Source organism: Rhinolophus hipposideros (genome assembly GCF_964194185.1).
Source record: "Rhinolophus hipposideros genome assembly, chromosome: 11".
NCBI lineage: Eukaryota > Metazoa > Chordata > Mammalia > Chiroptera > Rhinolophidae > Rhinolophus > Rhinolophus hipposideros.
Window position 1 is genome coordinate 82,080,176 of NC_138057.1, and position 18,112 is coordinate 82,098,287.

Below are 18,112 nucleotides of genomic sequence, written 5' to 3' on the forward strand. Positions count from 1 at the left end.
GACCTTGTTGCACCGATGTTGCTAACCTCTTTTGATATCAGAGGGATTATTCATTATGAATGTGTACCAAATGTACAGTTAAGCAAGTTGACTATTTGGAAGTGCTGAAAAGGCTGCGTGAAACAGTTAGACAAAAACGACCTGAACTTTTCGCCAACAATTCATGACTCCTGCATCACAACAAGGCACCAGCTCACACGGCACTGTCTGTGGGGGAGTTTGCAGCCAGTAAACAAATAACTGTATTGGAACACCCTCCCTACTCACCTGATCTGGCCCCCAATGACTTCTTTCTTTACCCGAAGACAAAGGAAATATTGAAAGGAAGACATTTGGATGACCTTCAGGACATCAAGGGTAATAGGATGACAGCTCTGATGGCCATTGCAGAAAGAGTTCCAGAATTGCTTTGAAGGGTGGACGAGGCACTGGCATTGGTGCATAGCTTCCCAAGGGGAGGACTTCAAAGGTGACCATAGTGATATTCAGCAATGAGGTGTGGAGCCCTTTTTCTGGGATGAGTTTGTGAATGTCATTGTCAGACCTCATAGACCCTGAATCGCACTGTTCTAAATGCTTTTCATAGGTTGCCTCATGCAGCCCTGCCACTCCCCGGAGGTAGGTCCCACGGGGATCCCCGTTTTGCAGGGTCTCACCCCCACACGGGAGGAGCCTGGGCTGCGCGGGGCTCGCCCCCAGGACCGTGGCGCGGGCAGACGGTGGGGTCCCTGGCTGGCCCTGGGAAGGCCCAGGGTAGAGACCCGGGAGCCCGGGCGCCAGCAAAGGAGAGGCCGCTGGAGGGCGCTGCTGCGCGGGCGGGCGCGGGTGGCGCGGGCGGCGCGGGTGGCGCGGGCGGCGCGGGGGGGCCCTCGCGGGCCGCCGTAGGGCGGATAAAAGGCGCGGCGCGCGCTCGCGCGTCCTCTCCGGGCGGCGGCGCTGATGGCGGCCCCGGCGGCCCCGGCTTCCTGGCGCCGGCGACTCGGCCGCTCCCGCCCCACCGCCCGCCGCACCCAGGCCTCGCGGGCCGGCGGGCGGGGCGCACCCCGGCGGAGACGTGGCGGGGTGCATGCGGGAGCGGTCGGGGCGCCGTGTCGCGTGGGGTCGCCGCGTGGCTCGGGAAGGCGGGCGGGTGCGCGGCGCTTCCGTGGGTGCGTCTGGGCGTCTGGGCCCCGTGCGTGCCCGCCCCCACTCGCCCACGCGGCCCCTCCGGGTGCGCGGGGAGCGGGTTTCCCACGCCCGCCCAGCAGGCGCGCGGGGCGCAGCCTCGCCTCCCGCAGCGCGGCTTGAGCGGAAGGGCGCGTCGGCCGCCGCTGGGGGGGCCGCTCGGGGGGGGGGGCCGCTCGGGGGGGGGCCGCGGGGGTGCAGGCCGCTCGGGGGGGGGGCCGCGGGGGGGGGGGCCGCGGGGGTGCAGGCCGCTCGGGGGGGGGGCCGCGGGGGTGCAGGCCGCTCGGGGGGGGGCCGCGGGGGTGCAGGCCGCTCGGGGGGGGGGTGCGGGGGTGCAGGCCGCTCGGGGGGGGGGCCGCGGGGGTGCGGGCCGGCGGGAGGCGGAGCCGCGGGGGCTTCCTCGGGCCGCTTACGCGTGACTTTTGCTCTCCTCCGGGGAGTCTGCCTCCCGCACGCTAAGTGCGTGGAAGGGCCTCCTGGGCGCTGCGGGGGCACAGCTGCTCCCGGGGATGACGCGCAAGGGCGGCCGTCCGGTGACTCGCGCTCGTGGACCCGGCTCCGCACGGTCGGGCAGGAGAGCGAGGTGGTCGGTGCTCCGCGCGCACCGCCCCTAGAGGCGTTGCAGATGTGGCTGCGGTGCCACGTTTGTGTCGTTAGGCGGCGGAGAGGAGACAGGCTGGCCTGCCCCGGCGTTCTGCCCCCTGAACGTCCGGACGGTCGATAGTCGGACACCTGGCGGAGCGCGGCGGGCCGCTGGCCTGTCCCGGCAACCTGGAGCCTGTCGAGTAAAAGCCCTTTTCATTCTTTTCTAGTTCTTGGCCGGCCTCAGCTCACGAGGTTGTCACGCATTGGACCGCAGGAGGTAGGGCTGGGTCACTGGCTCCGTGACGAGCGGAAAAGGTGAGTAGGTTTCAGGCCGATTTGCTGAGGATCTGAGGCTTCCTTACCTGTCACATTGGATGACACAAACGGAGGGTGGCACCAAAATTTTCCTTTCTGGCTGAGCTGAATGTCACCTGTGGTCAGATAGTTCAGATTACTTTAGGTCTGTTTAAATGTCACGAAGTGTTCATGGGTGGACAGCTACTCGGCCTCTTCAAACAGGTTTAGGGCCTGCAGCCAGAAACCTCAGCGGTCAAGTTGCAGGATGTAAATTTTACAGGCAGCTCCACTTTCACCACACGTGAGGATTTTCAAAATGCCAGGGCACTGCTTGTTTCCTGTGCCGCCACCTTCCCCTCTTGTTTTGTGGGCTCTGATCCATTGGTCAGCACCTCACTAGCAGCTCTCGCCTCCACGATGGGCTGCCCGTTGGGGATCTGAAGACGACAGAGGAGAAGGTAGATTCCCTGGTCAGTAGCAACTTCAGGCGTGTTAAACACTGAATGGAGGCAGGGGGCGGATGAAGTTTAGTACTTGGAACCCTGGCTCTCCGCTGGGTGACAAGGGCTGCCCTGCAGGTGCTGGACTGGCAGCACCAGGGACGCAGCTGCTGTGCTGCACCTGTGACACCGGGGCAAAGAGGAAGTGGCTATTTCTACGCTCAGTGCTCAGAACAGTGAGCACTAAGAATGGTTTGTAGCCTAACATTCCTTCGAACCACCAGCAGGGTAGCATTTGTTCCCCGTGCACGTGTAGCCAGGATGTGTGCAGGCTTTTCATTGGGAACCCCGCTTGAGACCCTGAACACTTTTTCTGCATATGTGAAATGAGGCTTGTTCTGAGGATTAAATGAGGGTGTGTGTGTGTACACAAGGCAAACTTGGGGTGCAACGGGAGAGGGTCTCCCTCCTGGAAATGAGCATTCTGTACGTTGGGGAAGGGCTTTTCAGCAGCCCTTGGGCAAGGGTGACATGCAGTCCAACTGCTGGGCTGGTACGAATGGCCTGTCCCCGTTGTAATTCTCTGTGGGGACCTACAGGCCCTGGGTGGAGGGTCGGGAGACATCTCACCCGTGAACACCCATGCTCTGGCGACCCTTGAAACAAGCAGAGCATTTTCGGGACTGGGAGGAGGGCCGAGGTTCACTCTGGGCATTTGTCCTGTTGAGACGGAAGTTAGGGCCCGTGTGGAGTCCTTCACCTGGTAAGTGACTATACAGACCAGGGCGCTGGGGCATGTAGGGGCCTTTCTTGGTAACCCCACTGCAGTGGCAGGTGTAACCAGGCTGTCCTTGTCCCCTTGCAGGTGGAGAGATCGGCCATCACAACCAGACAAGATCTCGGGCCATCTGCTCAGGGTAAGAAACTCCCTGGTTTTATATTTTTATTATAAAAAACAGACGTTTTGCATTTATTTCCTAACGTGTTTAGTGTGAGGGTTGAACAAAAGTTACAGATGAGTAGTTCTCAACCAGGGGCAATTTGTGTGCCGCTCCCAGGGCACATGGTACTGTCTGGGGACGTCATGTGGGCAGGAATGAGGGGTGCTGCTACATGTCCTGCAGTGAGCAATGGGGCCCCAAATGTTCTCAGTGCTGAGGTTGACAAGCCCTGCTGTCGAATCACATCAGAAAACCACTTTCAGTGCAGTTTGGGGGTCCACAGATTGGGTTCCCTGAATCTTGTTTGGGGCATCTGGTTAAAGCAGGAGAGCCAGGCCAGGGCTCACCGTCTTTCATTTCTCAGATCCAGAGGTCCCAGCTCCATGCCCAGCAGCTGGTCGGTGGAATAGACTACATGCAGGCTGTCACTCCACGACTTGCTTCAGGACAGGTAAGTGAGGGTGGGGGCGGCTGAGGACCCAGGATGGAATTTCTCTCATTTGGGGTAGGAGTCGGGGGTCATTGGCTAGTTGGAGCTGGGTAGGCACTTGGAAAATGAGAGTGAGTCTTAGACTTAGGAAAGGGTCCACCCTACCAGCTAGGGCGGGGTGTTGCACCCATCTCCTGTGATGCTCTTGGGGGAGGCCTGACTTGGCTTTCCTGTTGTCTATACACTGCTGCGGCACTCGTGCTGCGTGTTGGTGCGTGCAGGCGGCCGTCATAAAGGCACATCTCACTTCCAGGTGATGTGGGTGTATATAAGACCCAGTCTTCTTTTACTATAAGACCAGGTCTTATATTAATATTTGCTCCAAAAGATGTGTTAGAGCTGATTGTCCAGATAGGTCTTATTTTCGGGGAAACACAGTAAGTGCCACCCTTGACCTTGTTAAGCAGAGCTGGGTGATGGCAAAACGTCCATCTTTTGGTGAGGCAGGGTAGCTTGTGGGCTGGCCTCGGTCACATCATCTGTTAGATGATGTGTTGGTTACTTGTTGCTAAGTAACAAATTGCCCAGAAACTTGTACCTTGAGACAGCTCTGTGGGTCAGCTCCTGGCTGGGTTTCTCACAGGGCTGTGGCATCTGAAGTCTGGCTGGGGCAGGAAGAGCCGCTTCCAAAGACAGCTGAGGGTCCTCATAACAGGCAGCTGGTTATCCCTAGAGCCAGTGTGACTCCCGCCTGGGGAGGGACATCACTGCTGGTCACGCTGGCCAGCCCTGAGGTGGAGGGGCTGCCCACCACAGCGTGTCCAGTGCTCACCACAGGCTGGCAGGGTCAAGTGTCATTTTTATCCTTTATGTGGGTGGCCCTTCCTCCAAGTTTTGGGAGGGAGCACCTTTGCTACGAGAACAGTGTGCTTGAATTTCTGGCTACTCCTGCTACTGCTGAGCAGCCACTAGTGTTTGCGCCCCTTTCTCGTGTTAGAACCTTGATTTCCTGTGGCTTGTAAAATTGCAGGGAGTTAGTGGGCTTGGTTACCGGAGGACGACAATGGGTGGCCCGCTCGGTACCCGCCCTTGTTGGTAACTGAGTAGAACCTTGCTTCAGTCAGAAGGTTGTTTTCTTAGAGCTGGGACTTTCCTTTTGGTCTTTGAACTTTGGCGAGGCTGGGTCTGTTGACTCTTGACGTGGGTGAATTCCACTAGAAACTGGGTGGTGAGTGGATTGTTGAGAAGAGGGAGCTGGGCTTCGCACGTCTTGGGGAGAGGGCTGAGGAGTCTCCAGCGGCCATGTTCTTGCATTCCAGAGGCCGTCTTGCTGTCCTGAGGTCTCCGTCCCAAGGTAAGGCACTGGACCGGGTGAGAGGACTGTCGTCTAGCAGCGGGCGGACTGCTGGTGGGTCACTTCGGGACTGGCTGGTGTTCTCTCTGCAGGTGGGCTTCCGCTGGGTGAGCCTAGGTGACACCTCAGTTCTGGAGAGAGGAGAGCCAGGAGGACAGGTGCTGCCTGCCCCTCCCAACAGCCGGCCGGGCCTGTCAGCTGGAACAGGCGCGGCCCTGAGGGTGTCCTCCCAGGAAGACCTGCAGGCTCCTGAAATCATTTTGGTCGGGATGTCGGTGTTGAAAGCAGTCTTGTGTGCTCAGCCATGAATTTACTTTACTAGTAACCAACCTGTCCGGAAGTTTCCCGCTGACATCCGCCGCGTGTTCACACACGTGTTGTGAGGGGTGGCATGTATCACACACTGTGCTGTTACAATAAAGTGAGCCATGCTTATTTACAAGCCTTGCGATTCCGTGCATTGACAAGGAAGCAGCCAGAACAGTGCTTCACAGCAGCCTGGCCTGCACACGCGTGCATACTAGTCACACTCATGCACTATGGGAAACTCCCGCTTTTATAAAACTTACCTGTGGCTACCGGCTGACGCAGTTTCCAGTTGGGAGAGGCATTCTGTGCAGTGATGTAATTCTCTGGAAGCAGTTATAAAGCATAAGAAAACTGACTTTGCTTTTACGTTATCACTCACCTTACGCCTGTGAGGACAGGCTGTCTGCTTGTGTTCAAGTCACGCATATGATGTTCCAAGCAAGGATCTAAGGATCTAAAGGCTACTTGGGTAATGACAGCGTCGTGGCTGACAAGCTTATTAGCTAGCAGGGGACGGGGTCACGGAGGTCTTTGAGTTGAGGAAGGGAGCGGGTTGGTCTTGCTGTCTCGGGTGGCGGGGGGCCTAAGGAGGGCGGGGCCTGCTCGGTGTAATGACATAAGAGGTGTGATTATGTAATACAGGGAATATTGAAAATTACTGCAGTAGAAGACGCGTTGCCATTAATTTTCCTCAGAGTACTTTGTAATTTAACAGCAATGGCATCTGCGGTGGTGTCGCCCTCCAGACTTACATGGAGACCGTGTGTAGCCAGCCTCACCAGGTCCCTGGGACCCCTGGTCTGGAGAGGGTATGGGGGACAGGTAGACAGACCTTTCTGACGCCTTTGTGTTGAGTTCGTGGGTTCTGGGTGCCAGGGACACTGCCAACATGAGAAGGCCTTTAAAAGGCAGTTTCTTGGAAAAAAGTCCTGGAAGTACACACTGTTCCCCGATAAAGTTCTGTTCCCCTTCCCCAATAAAATCTTTTAAAAAACAAAACAACAACAAAAACAAAGCAGTTTCTTAGTGGCAAGGCATTATACTTCCTGACTGAGGACAAAGCATTGATGGAACGAATCCAGAAAAGGGTTCTCATCCCCACCGTGTACAACCCCACCGTGTACATCCCCACCGTGTACAACCCCACCGTGTACATCCCCACCATGTACAACCCCACCGTGTACAACCCCACCATGTACACCCACCACTGGTAGCTGGTGTTTCCCCTTCAGGGTTCAGGTGAGCCTCACAGATAAGGGCTGGGCTCATGAACCCGACCGCGTTTGCAGAACAGCCTGTCTGCCTTAAATCGGGGTGCTCACTTCTGTGCCTTACTAGTAAATGTCCTCTGTGACTTGGCGCTGCGGTAAAAGTCTATTGAGGCAGATCTTAATGGAGAATGTCTGGGAACCCATCTGCTGCCGCTTGGTCAGCAGAGCCTACTTGTCTCTTGTCTTGACTAAGCCAAACCTCTAAAATCATCAGACCCTCCGTCGCTGGCATTAAATTCTCTAGCTTTAGATCCTTCCCCTTCCTTTGCACCCGCATGAAAGCTGCATTGTCAACACAAAGGTAGTTCCTGAAACGCGAGTGCTCACACCTTCCACGCCTGCTGGCAGAGCTGCAGCGGTGGCTTCATACGTTTTGTTTCAACGCTGGTTCAGCTGGATTCTTTGACCCTGAGATGGGGACCACTGCTGCAGACCTCACCACGGTACATTTCCTTGCAATGTCGGCTTCGTGGGAGCACTTACGGGTCCCCTGGTGTTACTCAGTTTATGGTTCTGCACTGAGCAGTGAATGCAAGAACTGCGGTCACAAGACACACCAGCATCTACGTAATTCGGTGTACTCAGGACACCCAACCTTTTAATTTCTCCAGTGTTTCTAGGCTACAATGTGTTTTCAAATTGTTGCAAACTCAGGAAACAATTTCCGATGTATTGAAAAAAGTCCTCGTGTAAGTGGACCTTTGTACTTCAGGCCTGTGTTCAAGTCCACTGTATAGACTTGGAGTCATAACTGCCCGGAGCCCATGGTCCTAAACTGTATTTTACTGCATTTGGGTTATGTTCCCCCCACAGGGGAGAAATCCAGCTGGGAAAAAGTTATTTTTGACATGTTTAGGATGAGGTGTGAGAGTACTAAGAATGTGGTTATTATGGTTGAAATTTTGCAACTTGTTTTAAGCAAAACTTGAGTTTAAGGATTTGTTTGATGCATTTTTCTTCAAGGAAAGATGGCAAAATGAGACTGAACTGGTCCTGAATACACTGTCTTGACGTGCCTTTTCCTAAGTCTGATGAGCCGAGGCCAGAACGGGGAGGGAGGTGTGGGGGCGTATCAGGCTCCAAGGTGGAGGGCTTCCTGCTGGGGTGGGGTAGGGAAAAGATTTGGACTCTTTCCCAGGTAATGGATTTTACATGCAGTGGTTCATGAAATCAGACTTCCTGGATGGGTCTGCGTTGTTCTGAGCAGCAGGTATCACAGGAGGTGTTTAGCAGATAAGTCACATCTGCTTTCCCACTTGTTGCTAGAACCTTTCCTGTTGGTCCCAGTCTCCGTCCACACGTCCCCTGTCGGTCATACCATAATCGAGGCGGGGTCTGGCCCTCGGGTACCTCAGGAACCAAAAATGAAGGTTGGCTTGCAGCAGCCCGTCACACACACCAGAGTGTCCCAGTTAATGACCCCATCCCCAGGCTGGCTGTAGGGGTTTGAAGGGTCAGGCAGGGCTCTGGGTCCCCCTACTGAGGCCTCCAGCAGACGTGACCCTGAGAAGCCCACACATTTTCTCTGCTGAAGGTAAGGGCAGCCCCCACTTCGTGGCCAACCTGCTGGGGGTATGGTCTGCACAGCAGAAAACTGGCCAGAGTGGGGTGAGGGGAACGCGAGTACTCACAGAAAAGCTATTTATTTACATTACATCTTCAAAATAACAACCCAACTTGGCCTGCATGGGTCCTCCTTCCTGCCTCCCCACTTCCAGGTAAATGGCTGTCTGTACGGGCTGTTGGGATCAAGAGAGGGACACCTTGGGGAAAAGGGGTGTCAGAGTGAGCCCCCCCCAAGTTCTGGTTGCCAGGAGATCCTAAGGACTACTGGGCTGGACCTGAGCAGCCCCGTCCGTTGTCTGCTGGCAGGGTGAACAGGGAGGAGGCCCCAAGGGGAAGGGTGGCTCTCTAGGGCCACAGGCGGCCCCTTGAGAGTGGGGACAACTGTCCTTGGCATCAGGAGTGGGTGTGGGCCCCCAGTCGCCCGTCAGGAGTACTTGGTGTTGGAAATCTCCTTCCAGAGCAGGGTCTTCAGGTGGCTCAGCACCAGCGAGTGGTGAGCCTCCACCTGGCTGGCCAGCCCGCTCAGCGTGGTGCACGTGCGCAGCTGCGTGCCCAGCTCCTCGCGCAGGTCAGCCGGGGCGCCGGGCAGCAGGTAGTCCCGCAGCAGCTCGCACACCTTGGCCAGGTTGGGCTGGATGAGGTCACCCTTGCACTGCCTCATGAGCTTGTCGCAGGGCGCCCTGCAGTCGCGCCCGTAGGTGCAGTCGGCGCTGTGCTCGCAGTGTCGGCCCTGCAGGAAGCGGCGCACGGCAGCCTCGGGCGCCACCTGCTGCAGGTCTGCCATCTTGAAGTCGTACTTGGCCGTGTAGCCCACGTTGGCCAACGTGGTCTCGCACATGTAGAAGGTCCCGTAGGAGCCGTGGAAGAGCTCCTCCACGAACTCCAGCAGGCCGATGGCAATTTTGGCCCGCCAGGGCCACGCGGGCCCCAGCCACTGCTGCAGGGCTGTGTGCAGGGCGGGCGGCAGCAGCGGGCGCAGGACGGGCGGGAGCGCGGCCCCGTGCCAGGAGCGGTGTGGGGCGCCCTCGGTGACGTACAGGTCCCCGCAGTAGCCCAGCAGCCGCGACGCGTGCTCCTTCTCCTGCAGGGACAGCAGCAGCAGGAACTCATGCCGCTGCAGCAGGGCCCACACTGACTTGGCCTCGGCCAGCGACACCCTGCTGTCCTTGTTGAAGTCGGCCATGAGCAGGACCTGTCGGACCAGCGCAGGCAGGGAGGGCAGGTCGCCCAGGTTCGCCTGACATTTGGGACCAAAAGAGGGAGACCGTCGTCTCAGAGCCACACGTTTCTAAGTTGGCAGGATGCCGGCCTTCGTGTGGTCCTCCCAGCACCTGGGTGCTGGCGGGGTGGGGGGGGGGCGGCTGCACGAAGGACCCCGGCACATCCGCCACCTTAGGGGAGGCCAGCCTCCAACTGCACAGATGGAGGAGACAGCCAGGAACGTGGGAGGCCCCCTTGCCACCTCCTGGAAGCCTGCCCTGACCACTACCCCCACCTGCATCTCTCCTGGAGCTGCTCCCAGGGTCTGTCCCTGTGTCTCCACCAATGCTCGGACAGCCGGGGTGGGCACCTCAGCACAGGTGAGAGCCCGCTAGGTGGGGCCAGCCACTTCTCATGTGCTCTTGCCCCACTCCCACCCCCCACCATGCACTCACAGCTTCCTGCTGTCCCCCACTGATGCTCCTGGATAATGGGGTCCTCCCTGCCTAGAGGGTGCTCCCTGAGCAAGGGTCTGCTTAGAGCTGGGGGCTATCCAGTAGCCTGGTTGGCCTGCAAGGCCCCCACCCTGCCTGCGTCATGCCCTGGGCGTAAACTGGACACAGCCCCCAGGAGAGCCAGCTGACCTTGAGGTAGCTGAGTGTCATCTCCCGGAACTCTTTAATCGAGGTGCCCCGAGTGGGCTTGTCGAACAGCACCAGCTCCCGCCGGGGGGCCGCGTCCCAGCCAGCCTTGGAGTTCAGACTCTCCTCGATGCCACACTTGATGGTCACCTCCTTGCCCTGCCAGAGCCCGCTGTACACCTGGGGGGGCCACAGGGATCGTCTGTGTAGATGTGCCCCTCCCGCTGCACCGCGGCCTCTGAGTGCCGGGCCCCCGCCCCACGGGCTTACCTGCTGGCCCGGGAGGGAGGAGAGGCAGGTCCTCCACTCCACCTTGTGCAGGGTGCACAGGTCCTGGCAGATGGAACCCGAGATGATGCCCTTGTGGTACTGGTCACACTGAGGAGAGGGGGTGCCAGGAAGTGGCCTGGGGGGCGGGACTCGGGCCTGAGCCCTCCCCCCCAGAGCAGCCCCCTTGCCCCCATTCTTTCCATGTTGCAGCCCCTGGGTGGGCATGCGGAGGCCTGGTCATGTGTGCCAGTGGCTCCCTGGTTCTTGGGCCGCAGCACTTGACACAGGGCCCCCAGACAGCTGCAGCAACACAGCCGGGCACCTGCCCAGCTGGCAGGAGCCTTACGCTCGCTGCGGTCTGGAAGCGCCCCTCCCACATGTCTCCACCGTCCTACGAGATGCCAAGCTTCTCCTCGGCATGAGTGCTGGTGAGCAGGTTTCTGGTTCTCCCGGGCCGGGTCTGTCTGCATCCCGCGGGCCCTTCCCTGTGGGCTGTGGGCTGTGGGCTGTGGGCTGTGGCAGGAGAGGCAGGGCCGTGACGCAATGCAGCCTCACCCCCCACAAGTGCACAGTGCAGAGGCCACCAGTGCGGCGGGCTTCAGCTGCTGAGAGGGAGCTCACCAGCTGGGTGACGTGACCGGCTGCTCCTGTGAGGTGGGGAGGCCCCGCCTGGCCCCCACCAGGGCAGTCTGTCACCTGGGCCTGCCCCTGGGCCACTTGAGCCAGAGGCCCTGGAGAAGCTCTCAGCAGGAATGAGGTGTGGCTGATGGCCCTGCCCCTCCCTTTGCAGCCCCCTGAATCCTAGGGGCCTGGGCCCACCCTAGCAGGAAGATGCGTGGCAGGAAGGTGATCAACTCAGGCCCTTCCCCCTGGGGGAGCTGTGGCCATCTGGAGCCAGGTGGGTGAATGCCTGGGTGTGTGTCACCGTTGCCATGGAGCCCAGGCCCTTGGTAAAGCCCGGCTTGGAGGAAGGAGAGGCAAGGGAGCAGGCAGAACACAGCACCACCCATGTGGGGAGGAGGGGGGACAGGGCTCCAGCCTCCAGGGCACCAGGTTCGGGACTCAGCCGTGTGACCCGTGAAGGGCCATCTGCTGTGACATCATGAAAATGACAGCCGTTCATCAAGATAGAAAAGGAAAACTAAGAAAAACTACACACCTTTGTTCCACCACCCTGTAGGGAGGCCCTCCACCCCAAGAGGTCAGCTCCTGCCCCCCAAACCCCGGGTGGCAGGCTGCTCTGCTCAGGCCGAGGCCAGCCCCAGCCAGAGGGGCAGGAGCCTGCTCACCACATGCCAGCAGGGCTGGAGAGGAGCTTCTGCAGAGCTGAGGCGGGCAGTGTGTCCGGCATCCCAGAGCTCCAGGCTCCAGACAAGTTGCCTCACCTCCCGGCCCGTTTCCCATGTGCAGAGTGGGCTGTGGTGCGCCCTCAATGTGCAGCACCGGCCAGGCCCCCACGGCCGGCCAACACCCGATCATGACCGCTGGTCCTGCCTGCCTCACTGTGTGGCCTTGGACAAGTGGCAGAACCTCTGTGAGACGGCCGATAGCCCCCAGGGAGGTACGCAGCACACAGATCACACCCACACTCACACCCTCAGGCTCCCACAGGCTCCTGCACATCCCCCTCTAGAAGTTGCAAGCAGTGACTTTAGCACTGTCCCCAGGCAGGGGGCTCTGCGGACCACGCCCCGCCACCTTTGGTGAACCCGTCCCCAGCAGGGGCCCTCACGGGCCACCAACATCTGCCTGTTCCAGCCCCCCTCCCACACAGCTCTGGAGTCCGCCCGCCGGGTCTGTCCGTCCCCAGCCACCCACCCGCTCTCCTGGTCCCCTGCAGGGGCCTCCCCACAGCCCCGCCCTCCTCCCATCACCCCCGATCTCCTCCACACCCAGCCAGAAGCAGCCAGGCACCGTGCAGTCGGATCCATCTTCAGTCCACCCTGCTGGCGCCTCGGAGACTGGACAGTCTGCTGCCCGCATGCCAGCACTGGGCACCAAGGTGCCCCATGTCAGCCCACACTCCCAGCCAAGGGGACACTTACAATGACCACCTGGCAGACATGCCCACGACACAGCTCCACGTAGGACGTGTAGTGCACGTACGCCAGCCAGCCACCCGCAAAGACGCCCAGCCAGACCAGGAAGACGTACTTGACCCTGAGGCCCGGGAGCCGGCCCTGCTGGGGGAAAAGGGATGTGAGGAAGCGCCACGTCTGGGGTGCATGTACCCCCTTCCACAGACCCCAGCCTTCCCGCCGGCCCCTCCCAGTCAGCACCCCACCCGCCCTGCCCCAGAGTCCAGAGACGGGCTTTCCTTCTGTCTCTCCCACCTCAGTGCACCCACTCCAGGGTGGGGACGTCTGCCTGGTGGCTCTCAGACTTTTAAAACACAGGCAGGTAAGAATCAATTTCAAAATGAGGGCTACAAGCTAGGCAACTCTTTATTTTGCTGAATAAAGACATTTTTTACAAATTTCCCTCCTGTCTTGCTCTAATTTCGTAATGACATGTAACCTCTACATAAGGTCAGGTTGGAGAAGCAGCCCTTGCACACTGTCCTCCGATGGGTGGAAAGTTCTGGCTGGCCTGGGGCCAGCAGGGAGGATGGGGCTTGGAGGCTGCTGGTGCAGAGGGTAGGTCCCTGCTGCAGTGGGCCCTTCAGCCCTTAAAGGACATGACCTCACATACACACAGTAGCGTACTGCCAAGTGGGGACACAACCCAAGCGTCCATCAACAGAGGACCGGTACACCAAACGGGGTCCCGCCACACAGTGGAATGTCACAGCCCTGAAAGGAAGGAGGTCCTGACACCCGCTACCACGTGGACGGACCCTGAGGACTCTGTGCTCAGTGAAACGAGCCCGTCCCAGAAGGACAAACCCTGCAGGACCCCCTCACAGGAGGTCCCCAGAGGAGTCAGATTCAGAGACAGAAGTAGATGGGGGGCCGGGGAGGGGAGGGGAGTGAGTGTGTAAAGGGGACAGAGTGTCAGTTTGGGGAGACGAGAAAGTCCTGGAGATGATGGAGGGGGTGGCCGCACGACAGGGTGACTGCGCCTAACACCACTGAGCTGGCACTGAAATGTTGAGATGGTCCATTCTGTGTTATGTATGGTTAACTCCAGCAATGAATAAATAAGACCGAAGGCCCTGGCCTCACTGCCAGAGGCTCTGTCCCTGACGTTCAGAGTAACAGGAACTGCTTCTGTGCTTTCCACAGGTGACCCGTGGAGTCAGGATGGGAGGGCCCCAGAGCCTGGCAGCAGGTGAGCTGGGGCGCCGTGTCCCATGCATCCCCCCAGCGGGGATTCCAGGGGCACCACCTCCCTTCCCCAACACCCTCCCAGGCAAATCCAGGTTCGCAGGCTGCTGTCCAGGAGCGGCTAGCTGAGGGGACAGTGTTATCAGGCGCTGTCCCGTGCAAGGGCTCAGACATGCCGACAGGGCTGCTTAGCCCCAGGGACCAGCAAAGCAGGGGCCTGGGCTTCAGGTCCGCCTGCCCCCAGAGACCACTGCCGGCACTGGTCACATGCGCCCCCAGCCGTAGGCCAGCTCGCAGCACCAGTCCTGCTTAGTCCTGGGTCCTGCTCAGCTGGAGGCTGGGGGCTGCCCCGAAAAATGGGACCACCAGCTCCCCACTGAGTCCTGGGCAGGGGCCTTTGGGTCCAGCCCAAGCAGCTATGGTCATTTTTATGGTTCTTCCAGGAGAGGCAGGGTCCTCACCTCCTGCTTCCTGGCACCTACTCTGGAGGGGCTGGCTGCCCCGGGAGGGGCTGCAGTGGGAAGACCCCCAAGAGCTCCGGAGACAGGCTCGGAGCCTCAGGGGCCACTGAGGAGCAGGGGGGACGGGCAGCACTGGAGCAGAGTGAAGGGGTTGGGCCTCAGGCCCACTTGTCCCTGCCACCACGTCTGTTTCCGTCAGATTTGTTCAAAAGGAAAAACAGGAAAGCAGAGAAACAGGGTGGGGGGCTGGGGAGCTGGGGGTGTGGTGGCTGGACAAGGTCCACGATTTTTGCTGGTGGTGCAAGCGCCCGAGGTGGTGGTGAGCAGGGCTTGGGTGGGCTTTCAGTTCCAAGAGGGCCCCAACAGCTGGGGCTGGGGTCCTAGGGGGGCAGCAGGAGGAGGGCAGGCTATAGCCAGTGGGGGACCCAGAGGTGGACCCTCGGCTTCACACAGTGATTGCTCCAGGAGCCTGCGGGGCGGTGGGGGCCCAGACACTGCCCACTCCCCTGCCAGACTCCCCCACGCTCTGGGCCTTCTCATGGTGGCCTTTCTCCCAGTGCACAGTCTCTGCCTGGCTAGCTCTGACTGAGCCCTAGGTCCGCATCTTAGGCGGGCACTTGGCACTTCCTGCTGGGGCAGTCCCTGACCCCCTGTGGGTGAGTGAGCCCCTGGGACTTACTCATCAGTGGGTCCCATGCAGCTGCTCCCCCACCTCACCCCCACCCCACCTCAGCTCCTGGTGGAGCCACTTGGGGTGGGAGAGTTACTCAGGGGTCGGTAATGATATAATAATCTGCACATGCATCACCTACCCAGGAGGGTGTTTCACAGGTGGGGAAACTGAGGCTCAGAGTCTGTCCTGACACTAAGAGGGACAAGGCCGGCTCAGACCACTGGGAACCTGCCAGAACCCCTCTCTCAACCAACTGCCGTTCCTGGGCCACCCCGGCAGCTGGTCAAGGCCTTCCCTCAGAGCTGCGGGTCCACCCGTCAGCTCCCCTCTGGCCCAGGGCTGGGCCGAGCACCACACCCATGAGGCCTTCCGCAGCCAGGAGGGCATCTGGCACAGACACGTAACCTGCCTGTTTCCCAGCTTCCACCCTTCTCCCTACTTCTCCCCGCAGGGGGGCCGAGGCCAGCTGGGCCCTGGGCCAAGGACAGCACCCTAGCAGGGACAATCCTGCCCTGACCCCAAAACGGCTCTGACCGGGGCTGTCCTGGAGGACATCGCGGTCACAGGGTGGGCCTAGAAGATCTGGGACTCATGTAGGCCAGGCTCAGACCACCAGAGGCAGAGGCGACAGGGTCCCCGAAGGCTGGCACCAAGGCAGCCTGGGCCTCCCCTGCGGCGGAGGGCCCTGGCAAGGACGTGACTTGTGCAAGGTCATCGTGGGGGCTCAGGGCACACCCTAAGCTGGGGCTGGCTGGGGGATAAGCCAGGGGGAGGTTATCGATGTCCTTCTTAGACCATTTCTGTGTCCCCAGTTTTCCACAACAGAAAAACAGACCTGATCTTTAACTAGAGGAAAGAGGAACGGACGTGGTGTGCTTTCCGGGCCTCTGGGAGCAGGGTCCAGCCCCACGCGGGTGGGGCCTCTTCAGCCCTGGGAGCAGGGGCTGCCACCACGCAGCAGGGGCGCCGCCCGCCCCTCCGCTCGCCCCGGCAACCCCGCCCCAGTTGCCCCTGCCCGCTCTCCAGCTTCCCCAGCGGCCGCACGCCCAGCGTCCCGACTTTGGCCCCGGACCCCCGCCCCCGCCCCCACCCCCACCCCAGGGCTGGACGCCGCGCGCCGCCCGCGGCCCGGGCACTGAGGGCGGGTGGGGTGGGCGCCCGGCGGGGGCGCGCCTACCTGCAGGCCCTTGGAGAAGGGACAGAAGAGCACCAGGTGCGCCAGGCGCCGCAGCCGCCGCATGGTGGGCGCCCGGCCGGTGCGCGGGCCCGGCTCGGCTCGGCCTCAGCCCCAGCCCCAGCCCCGCGGGCCGGCCCGCAACGGCCGCGCTGCCGCCGCCCGCCGCGCGCACCCGCCCGCCGCGTCCCCGCGAGGGCGCGCGCCTCCGCCAGCGGCCGGAGGGAGGAGGCGCTGGGGGGCGCTCGTGGGAGGAGCGCGCAAGGAGGGGCGGGAGTGCTGCGGGGGCGCGCGGCGCGTGGGAGGGGGTGGGGACCCGCGGGGCGGGGCGCTGCAGGGGGGCGCGACCCGGAGGGACGGAGGGTGTGGGCGCGGAGCGGAGCCGCGGTACTGCGGGAGGGGCGGAGGCGCCCGCGGCTCCCCGCCGGCGCGCCCGCCTCGGGTGAGAAAGGCGAGGCCGCCCAGGCCCTGGCCACCGCTCCCCCCCCGTCAGCTGGAGCTGCCACCGCGGGGCTGTTGCGGCGCCGCGGCAGAGGGGACGCAGGGGATGAGTGTGGCCGCCTGCGGGGGCCCCTGGGTTGAAGTCTGGCGGGGCAGGAAGCCCAGGGACCGGCCGTGTCCGGGCGAGGTCCCGAGTGGGCGTCCGCCTGTTCCTAACGTTTTACACAGGGATACAGTAAAATACACCTTTTTTACCGTCCAGCGCTGCCGGTGTTTACACATCCAGGCGTGCCGGACGCGGGGCTGTTCCACTTCCCCCTTCACGCCCCTCTTTCTTCAAGCCGTCCCGCAGCCCCGGCCCTGGCGAGCTCTGGCTGGTCCCTCCGTGCCACCTGAGTGTAGTGGAGCTGTCATGGCCTTGCGGTCCGGCTTTTGTCACTGGGCAGAGCGCCCTGGCAAGTCAGCCCCTCCCCCTCGCCGCCAGCCCTCCCGGCACAGATGCTCGGTTGGGTTCGTTAGCCCTTCACCCGCTGGAGGACGTTTGAGTTGATTTGCTGGGGCTGATCAGCCACAGAGCTGCCCTCAAGTTTCCTATTCAGGTGTTTGTGGGAAGGTCAGTTTTCCTTTCACTGGGGTAAATGCAGGAGGGCTCTCTGAGCTGGGGGGTCAGGTTGTTCAACGCCTCCCACTGGCTGTCTCCTCCGCCCCCCAACGTGTGGGTTTCCAAGGCAGCGTGCGGGGTCCAGCTGCCCCACATCCTGGCGACACTGGGTATTGAGTCCTCGGTTCTACCTGTTCTAGAGGGTGTGGGAGCGTGGTGTCTCTGTGGCTGTCATTTGCATTTCCCTAATGACCCATGACATTGAACATTTATTCATGTGCTTAGTTGCAACCTATATATCTTCTTTAGCAAAGTGTCTTTTCAATATTTCTTCCCATTTTTAAAATTGTTTCCTTGTTATTGAGTTGTGAGAGTTCTTTATATCTTCTGGATACAAGTACGTTATCAAGCATGTGGTTTTGCAAAGCTTTTGCCCTGGTTTAAGTCTTGTCTTTTCAGTTTTTTTTTTTTTTTAAAGATTTTTTTTTTTTTATTGGGGAATGGGTACAGGACTTTATTGGGGAACAGTGTGTACTTCCAGGACTTTTTTTTCCAAGTCAAGTTGTTGTCCTTTCAGTCTTAGTTGTGGAGACCGCAGCTCAGCTCCAGGTCCAGTTGCCATTGCTAGTTGCAGGGGGTGCAGCCCACCATCCCTTGCAGGAGTCGAACCGGCAACCTTGTGGTTGAGAGGATGTGCTCCAACCAACTGAGCCATCCGGGAGCTCAACGGCAGCTCAGCTCGAGATGCCGTGTTCAATCTTAGTTGCAGGGGGCACAGCCCACCATCCCTTGCGGGACTCGAAGAATTGAACTGGCAACCTTGTGGTTGAGAGCCCACTGGCCCATGTGGGAATCGAACCGGCAGCCTTCAGAGTTAGGAGCACGGAGCTCTAACCTCCTGAGCCACCAGGCCGGCCCCCGTCTTTTCAGTTTTCTAACAGTCTGTCACAGAGCACAAGGTCTTAATTTTGATGGGGTCCAATTTATTCATTTTATTCCCTTATGTCTGGTGATTTTCCTATGGGTTC

General features: G+C 60.2%; 2 protein-coding genes across 12 annotated transcripts; one reads left to right on the top strand and one right to left on the bottom strand.

The window, feature by feature from the left end:
• The first annotated feature begins 929 nt into the window (after positions 1-929).
• LOC308504601 (uncharacterized protein) lies at positions 930-7,807 on the top strand. Its single transcript, XM_081065580.1, has 6 exons — positions 930-1,148; positions 1,977-2,064; positions 3,352-3,403; positions 3,792-3,878; positions 5,177-5,211; positions 5,304-7,807. Exons 1-6 carry the CDS (start codon positions 1,067-1,069, stop codon positions 5,320-5,322), a joined length of 363 nt encoding a protein of 120 aa, XP_080921706.1. The 5' UTR covers positions 930-1,066; the 3' UTR covers positions 5,323-7,807.
• A 608-nt stretch (positions 7,808-8,415) lies between these two features.
• DIPK1B (divergent protein kinase domain 1B) lies at positions 8,416-16,954 on the bottom strand. Of its 11 annotated transcripts, none has more exons than XM_081065573.1 (5): positions 16,739-16,954; positions 12,514-12,648; positions 10,469-10,576; positions 10,202-10,378; positions 8,416-9,594 (listed from the first exon to the last, which is right to left on the bottom strand). In XM_081065573.1, exons 1-5 carry the CDS (start codon positions 16,763-16,765, stop codon positions 8,782-8,784), a joined length of 1,260 nt encoding a protein of 419 aa, XP_080921699.1. In that variant the 5' UTR covers positions 16,766-16,954; the 3' UTR covers positions 8,416-8,781. The 11 variants fall into 11 exon arrangements, with proteins under 11 accessions (XP_080921699.1, XP_080921696.1, XP_080921700.1 ...); XM_081065570.1 differs by having other exon boundaries at positions 8,416-9,438; positions 16,739-16,910; XM_081065574.1 differs by lacking the exon at positions 16,739-16,954 and adding an exon at positions 16,046-16,215 and having other exon boundaries at positions 10,469-10,531; positions 12,514-12,651.
• Positions 16,955-18,112: the final 1,158 nt, after the last annotated feature.

What these genes read in the sequence shown, in the direction of transcription:
- DIPK1B (XM_081065569.1), bottom strand. Translation starts at nt 16,108, where the DNA reads ATGCGGCGGCTGCGGCGCCTGGCGCACCTGGTGCTCTTCTGTCCCTTC. An exon ending in ATGTCTGCCAGGTGGTCATT is followed by an intron (nt 10,577 to 12,513) that starts GTAAGTGTCCCC and finishes CCCTCTCCTCAG; the next exon opens with TGTGACCAGTACCACAAGGG. An exon ending in TGACACTCAGCTACCTCAAG is followed by an intron (nt 9,595 to 10,201) that starts GTCAGCTGGCTC and finishes CCCAAATGTCAG; the next exon opens with GCGAACCTGGGCGACCTGCC.
- LOC308504601 (XM_081065580.1), top strand. Translation starts at nt 1,067, where the DNA reads ATGCGGGAGCGGTCGGGGCGCCGTGTCGCGTGGGGTCGCCGCGTGGCT. An exon ending in CTCCGTGACGAGCGGAAAAG is followed by an intron (nt 2,065 to 3,351) that starts GTGAGTAGGTTT and finishes GTCCCCTTGCAG; the next exon opens with GTGGAGAGATCGGCCATCAC. An exon ending in TCTCGGGCCATCTGCTCAGG is followed by an intron (nt 3,404 to 3,791) that starts GTAAGAAACTCC and finishes TTCATTTCTCAG; the next exon opens with ATCCAGAGGTCCCAGCTCCA.